This window comes from Aptenodytes forsteri, unplaced genomic scaffold (genome assembly GCF_000699145.1).
Source record: "Aptenodytes forsteri isolate BGI_AS27 unplaced genomic scaffold, ASM69914v1 Scaffold13, whole genome shotgun sequence".
In the NCBI taxonomy this organism is placed as follows: Eukaryota; Metazoa; Chordata; class Aves; order Sphenisciformes; family Spheniscidae; genus Aptenodytes; species Aptenodytes forsteri.
The window spans coordinates 3038343-3045692 of NW_008794543.1; the positions used below are offsets into that span (position 1 = coordinate 3038343).

The window sequence follows — 7350 nt, forward strand, 5'->3', positions numbered from 1 at the left end:
CTTTCTGTACTTCAGTTTGTGCCAAGACGGGAAGTAATTTCAAAAGCTGAATCAACATCTGGATCATGATGCAATGAACACTGGAGCTAAGAAGTGAAGGTCCTAAACCACATTCATAGTTTTCTTCAGAGATGATAAAAACATCAACTACCAAAAATTACTTGATCTCAATAGAAAAGCCTGAGGTCAAATTCTTGGTAGTTTTTCAGCAAGAGAGGAACACTCAGGATCATTTACAGCTGAGTAATTACTCTGCTTCAAAAGCTGCTTTGATTAAAATAAATGGCTATTTTATTGACTATACATACATATTAAAGAGCATCAACATAACAGTTGAACTGAGCGTTCAAGAAGATACAGAGCAAACCACCTTGACTTCACACTCTGGAAGTGATACGTGTTTTCTAAACAGCTACTGAGTCAGCGAAAAGTCTTTTATGGGCAAGGTCTGCAACTGTACTGTTCACCAGCATATGTGCAGCTCAAACTCAGAATATTACAGAATTAGCAACTCCAATGACCAATCAACAGTTCTTCAATGTGTACATGCAAGTGCTACTGGATTACATGAGTGCTGTACAGACATTCAAGAATGGAACTGAGCAGGTTTTGCCTTTATAAAAACACATTGCATGTAATTAAATCTCCTAAAGGCAATTCAGGTATGCTGAAGATCTAGAAGCTCCTGGCTTTGTAGTGTTAGCTACAAACAAACAAAAACCAAAGGAAACTCCTTGCCACTTTGTAGGGACTAACTGATAAGAATAAAAAATTATGCAGTTCGCAATCTTCGCCCTACATGAAAAACTTGATGCAATCATACCTGCCAACCGATAAACATGCCTCCGCACTTTACGAATCTTTGTGTAACATGATAATTCGAATAAAATCTCCACTCTATCCCAAATTGGAAAACATGACTTTATAAAAATATAGTGCTTTAAAAATGTATCAGCATGTTATTTAAAACAATGATCGTACCAAACCCAGCTCTTTTTCAAATTGTTACATACACAGACTTCATAATACCAAATGGACTCTTTCAGGTAGCTAAACATACACGCTGGACTTTACTGCTGCTGCATTCCTCCTCTGACTAAATAATATTAAGTCAATTACATAGATCAATCTTCAACTGATTTCCACCCCTCTCCCTTTAATTAGTATATATTTATCTATTACCATCATGACATTAAAATAGGTACTTATTCAAGGTAGTATTTAAGTCAGAAGCTGCAAGCCTCCATCTACAACTAGAGTACTCCCTGTAACATAAGGGGACTCTAGAAGAAAGACAACAGCTTGTGCAACTTCACGAGGCTCTCCAAATCTTCCAAGGAGAATTGCTTTCTTCAACTGATCTTCGTCCAAATGAGCAGTCATCTCTGTGTGAATAAAGCCTAAGAGAGGAGAGATATTTGAAGAGTTACCTAACCTTCAACTAAATTTCTCTAGCGTATTTTCCCTGGAATCCTCCAAAGTGAAATCTACTACCAGGATTCAGCACCAGCTACCATTCTTCAAAGTCTCAGAAGTCAGTCCACATCATTTTAGGGCCAAGACCAATGTTTTACCTAACCAATAAAATGTCTTCTGGTTTTGGAAGCACTTATGTAACAATCAAAATGCAGATATCTATGGAAGTCCATTTAAAAAAAAAAAAAAAAAGGTAAGTAAAATTGGGTCCCAAACCCGTATTTAGTATCACTTTTCTGAAAGACAAAACATTCTCAATAAAAACACGAGTATGAAATCTCTGGCAAGAAACCCCTACAGCTTGCACGTGTTTCCATTATATTTTAGAACTTATGACAGCAATTGCATAATTTCTATTACAGCACTCATTTGAAGAATATTTCTTGACATTTTTGAAGGACATTTCTTTACAATTTTCAATTATCTGAGATTCGGTTTTCCCACTGCTGCACTTCCCTTCACGTAAGCTGCAGCTTCATAAAGAGCTGATCTTATCTGCTTTCTAGCTGCCACCAAGAAGGGAAAGTCTGGGTTTTGCTTTCTACTGTACAACTCTGTCCCTTTATGACAGCTCTGGACCTTAGTGAGCTGCTCAACTCACTAAACAATAACAAGTATTTTTCCTGCCTAGTTCACAAGGTGAACTGGTTCATGTAGAGGTCTGGAAGGCATCAGAGCTAGCACAAGGTGGGCAGCAGAGTACACAGCTATGAGTGGAGAAAGTCAGAAAAGACAGAAGGGATTTTTCCTTAAGGGTGGTGATTTGCTTGGACTAGATCGTCTTGTGAAATCACAGCCTTGTCCTCACGGAACTTTCTTTCCAGACTCTCTCCTTTTACTACAGGGACAGACAGGGATGCTTTCATGCCAGCTTCTCGTGGTCTTTCATGTTTCTCTAATAACAAATAAGCATTCTCTAGCAGGAGACGAGGGTAGCTGCCTGTCTATAATTAGTTCTCATCCTTCTGTCTGCAAGGGCAGCAGATTTTGAAGGAGGAACAAATGAAAAAAGACATTTATTATGTAATAATGGATAGAGGAACAGGTAGACACACTCTTCCGAATTTCTCAGTGTTCCCTTAAAAAGACTGAAGGTTTTGTAAAAGAATGTATTATACTTTAAACTGGAAAAAAACAGATTAAAAACATTTGCTTACAAAAGTTGAAGAGAATAATAGCAATTTGTCTTAAGTTACTTTCAGAGTACAGCAAATATCCAGCAGTCTTGATGATCATGTACTGCAACAGTCACGGATGTAGGAACTTCCCAAAAACTAACCTGGAGCAACCACGTTGACTCGAATTTGCTTTTTTGCTACTTCTTTAGCAAGAGAGCGTGAAAATCCAACTAATCCTGCTTTGGTAGCACTGTATACACTTTGACCAGTGTTGCCTTTAAGTCCTACAGTACTTCCTAAAATAAAGAAACATCAAAGAGGAGAAAAGATTAAATTACTAATTTGAAAAACCTTGCACGCTTTATCATTTTAGTTTTAAATTTGGAATGGAAAATGAGATTAAAAGAAAAGGAATTAAAAGTATATTATTAAATGTACTTTATAGCCTACTGCTGAGATAAGCAAATCCCTCAATTACCTGTGATTCTTGTGGAATCCATATATCTATGTTGACCAACAGGCACCAGGAGGGTAAAATGAAGAGCTTTCTAAAAAAAATATCCTTGCACAGAAAAAAAAAATAAACCAGCTGTACCTATTTAATTCTTAGTTAGTAACTAGCAGCTCATAGATTTACATCCTGAGAGAGCTGATAAAAAATGGTAATATTATTTTTTTCAATAAAATATAAGCTCTGAGGTGTTTATTACTGAAACAAGCTTGTTTTGCATTTAGAAGTTGCCGAAATTACACAAAAGAATAAGCATTCATCAAGAAATGCTAAATATAGGATGTCTAAATACAAAGAAAATAGTCAATTTACACCTGCTAAATCTTTCTAGAAAACTATTACATAGAATTCCACTGGATTAGACAAGAAACTTACCTATATTGACAATAGCACCTCCCTGTTGTTGAATCATACTTTTTACAGCAGCTTTGCATGTCAACATTGTTCCCAAAAGGTTAGTGTGAATCTGGGCTATCATATCTTCAGTCTTGGTTCTCAGTAACAAACCATCCCTGACAAACAGAGCAAAAAACCCAAAAGAACTCACTGAACAACCCCAATGATCACATTTACTCGTAATAAAACATGACTGATGAATATTAATAGGGATTTATATGGTTCTATACATTCTAGCATTCAAAATGATGACATTGCAAGGACGACACATAGCAAGAAAAAATTTAGCTATGCTTCTGGCAACAAAGCCTCCTTTGCTGAGAGGTATCAAACATTGGTTTGGACTATTTCAGGGTGAAGAAATGGAAGAAAGAGGAGTACAGGGGGAACTCATAAACTCAGAATGCAGAAACTACAGTGAAAGCTGTATCATGTTAGAATTTTACCTTCATCAGGACCAAGATATTGGCGAGCACTTAATACTGTTTTCAGATGTACTCAGTAACAATATTCTTACTAAATGCAAAGGCCCTTAGCACCTTATAATAAGGTGCTGTCATCTAGAATTACATATAATCTTGCAACGAATAACTAACCTGTTGATCCCAGCAGCATTAACCAAGTAGTTAATAGGACCTAAATTCCTCTGCATCTCCTCAAAAGTATTTTGGACTTCTTGTTCGCTGGATACATCACAGCTAAGTGCCAGATGTCCTGCTGTATTGAAATAAAGGCACATCATAATAATAGTAAAAGATGGTGTTCCATTCATAAACCTTCTTCAGAATTTATCAAGTTAATTGCTAAGACAGATGTTGAACTAGTTGTAACCTGAGGAACACATTTAATCTCCAGAGAATTAAGTAAGGGCAATTTTCAAGTATCGTATTGGTCAGTTATGTGACAATTTCTTGGTTTATATTTTGGCCTTTTGAAATCAGAAGTTCAGCATGAGCAGACTGGTCTCAGTTCTGGCTTGGTCAGGAGCCAAGGATGACTCAATTCATACCACCTCCCTGTTGTGACCTTGAACAATTCCTTTCATCTTACCTATTCCATCCGCAAGATACGAACTGTAACATACTTAACTTTCCCAAAGAATACTGTGAAAAGAAAATTGTACTGATATAGCTTTTCTTTCAAATTTCTCAGCCTTTACTTTCATTTTCATCTAGTTCAACAATGAGGTTTATTTTATGACTTACTCTTTTTACAAGTTACCTAAGCATTGGACAGTGAAGAAAGTATTGCAAAACAGCATACATACCACCAAGATTACGTGCAGTGGTTTGGGCTACTTCCAGATTTCTAGCAATAATCGCCAGGCGGCAGCCTTTCTGTGCCAGTAATTCTGCAACAGCTTTTCCTATTCCTCGGGATCCTCCAAAAATGGCGCAAACCTTGCCCATCTTCAAAAATAATTCACAAATTGCAAATAAACTATGAGTTTCAGGTCCAATATTTTGCAGAGAATAACCACTGTTCTTGTCAACATCACAGCCCTTACTAGTCTGTAGCATTTTGTAATATCGGATTATAGAATCAGTGATTTGTTAATTTTTTATTCACCAAAAAATAAATACTTGAACTAAATTAGACACCACCTCTACAAATGCAAGTTAATTCTTAATGATTTCTGAACTAGCAAAAAAATTATGCATGTAATCTAACATTTCAATACTAGTGTTATGATAACTCCTATTCAGTTGATGAAATATGCTATTTATGTATCTAAAGGCCATAATGTATTGTTCAGCTGTTTATTCAAAGCCAGTGTAGTAGTTGTAATTATATTGTTCTTGCAAGCACTATTCTTGTACTAAAGTCATTTAGCTTCAAGGTCTCACTCCATCCTAAGTGCATTGGACATCCACATTGCAAACACTACTGAGCATGATTTGATACTATTGTATTTACACTATTTTAATACTAAGTTACACTACATAATACTATGTTTTACCACTAGCCTTAGGGTTTTTTGTTTCTGCTTTTAAAGCAAAAAAAGCTTTTTGAAATGTGAAATGATTCTGAAGTAGTTAGCTTAGATGTTTAGGAAGGAGTGTAAGAAGAAAGTACTTCTGTAGTATGCTCTTTTATTCTGCAACTTCCAGAAACCAATCGGCTGTTTTGGGATTTCCTGAGGAGCCAGGGGCAGAATCCAAGCAATAGTAATGAACCTCTTTTCCATACATTTGAATAAACCCTTTTTGAACCCAATTATACTTTGTCTCCAATAACATCCTGAGGCAACAAGTTTTATTATTTATGGAAAAGTACTTCCTTTTGTTCTTAATTTGCTTTCTGATTAGAGAATTTCTCCTCATATTGTCCCCATACTGTTTGTAACTTCAGAGGCTGCTCTTCTGCATTTTACCCCCCCTCCAATATCCTCTTTCAGGTCTATTTAGTTACTCTTATACATATGGAAGCCATTCTGTATCTCACTAAAGACTGTCCAAGCTCTTCATCATGCCACCCTACCTTTGCCTTACTTAGGTCTATTATACCCTTTTTGATGTGTGATAACTGGAAGAGCACACAGTGTTAAGTATACAAGGACACCATCAACTCATACAATGGCATAATGATTTTGGTCTTCTGTGACAGGGCCTAGAAGAGCAGACGGTCCTTTTCAGTAAAAAATTTCAACCACAAGTGCTTGAAATCAACCCATGCGTCTGCTTGCACTGGCAAGTTTAAATCAGCTTCCTAGGAGTAGGAAGAGGATTAAATACTTGTATCTCAGGTGGCGGCCCTTTCAAAAGAACATGTACAAAAAGATGTCCTGCATGAAGACACTTCCTTAGTGAATAAAACCAGGCACCACTGCCTCACCAGAAAGACTAATCTTTTGGGTAGTCTTCATTAGGTAGCTAGACTGCAAGGGATCAATCAAGAGGTCTTGCACCCCAGTAACTACAGCTCTTACTGCCTTAGCAGACAATGCATATTTTGTTGACAGATTTTTTTGTTAGAAACAAAGCCTCAGTCTGCCTTCTCCATCATGACTGAGCTCTTCTTTTACAGAATTCCCACAATGACTCTTGGAAGTTCTTGCCTACTTGTTGCAGCAATGTTGTACTAGGATTTCCTCCTTCATATTTTGTTCTTACCAGCTCTGAGCATACCTACTCTCTTATTTTTATTTGAAACATGGAATAATATAGATTAGGAGGGATCTCTGGAAATCATCTTGTCTAACTCCTCCACCCCTAAGAAATGTCAAGTGAACCATCTTATACTGTTCATAAATGCTGTCAGACCTATATGTATTTTCCAAATAAACCTGAACATTCCTAGCTACACAGGACCCAAAAAGTTGCCTAAGGGGTGAAAACTTCTTTAAAATATATCATTCTGCCCTTCCTGGTCTCTTTGAGAAGGGAAAAAATATTAGTGATTCTACCGTTCTCGGAAAGAATAGTGAAAATCCCTTGTGCATTAACCAGGTATTTACAGGGGGAGCGCAAGGCCTACTTCCAACACAGCAATATACAATTTGTGTTTTAGCACAGAAGAGCCATACAGATTCTTTGGAGTTGTGACTTGGGAGAAAAAAACTGCAGTAGGAGTAATAACCCTATATTCCCTGGTCAAATAAACGTAGGGAAAAACAAGTATCTTTTGAGCAACAGGCTCTTCCAGGCCACCACACAGCACACACAAGCGCCTGTACCACCGTTGTCCTCTACGGCTCTTCTCTTCTTTCAGAACTACTTAATCCGCGAGCACCAGGGCTCCAATGGCACTGCTGCTAACCACCTCACAGCACACCGCTCTAAATCCGCCGGAGGACACCTTTCAACAAATGCGAGTCGGGATATCGCAGCACGCCGGGCCGGGCCGGGC

The 7350-nt window shown here is 37.5% G+C and overlaps 1 protein-coding gene across 1 annotated transcript; it reads right to left on the bottom strand.

Moving 5' to 3' along the window:
- Nucleotides 1–273: 273 nt before the first annotated feature.
- CBR4 (carbonyl reductase 4) lies at nt 274–4910 on the bottom strand. Its single transcript, XM_009272327.1, has 5 exons — nt 4769–4910; nt 4098–4218; nt 3481–3617; nt 2756–2890; nt 274–1400 (listed from the first exon to the last, which is right to left on the bottom strand). The coding sequence occupies exons 1-5, from the start codon at nt 4908–4910 to the stop codon at nt 1222–1224; spliced, it is 714 nt and encodes a 237-aa protein (XP_009270602.1). The 3' UTR covers nt 274–1221.
- Nucleotides 4911–7350: the final 2440 nt, after the last annotated feature.

Coding starts and splice junctions, on each gene's coding strand:
- CBR4 (XM_009272327.1), bottom strand. CDS start 4,910: ATGGGCAAGGTTTGCGCCATTTTTGGAGGATCCCGAGGAATAGGAAAA. Junction 2,891..3,480: donor AGGTGCTATTGTCAATATAG/GTAAGTTTCTTG, acceptor TCTTTATTTTAG/GAAGTACTGTAGGACTTAAA. Junction 1,401..2,755: donor AGTCAACGTGGTTGCTCCAG/GTTAGTTTTTGG, acceptor CTCCTCTCTTAG/GCTTTATTCACACAGAGATG.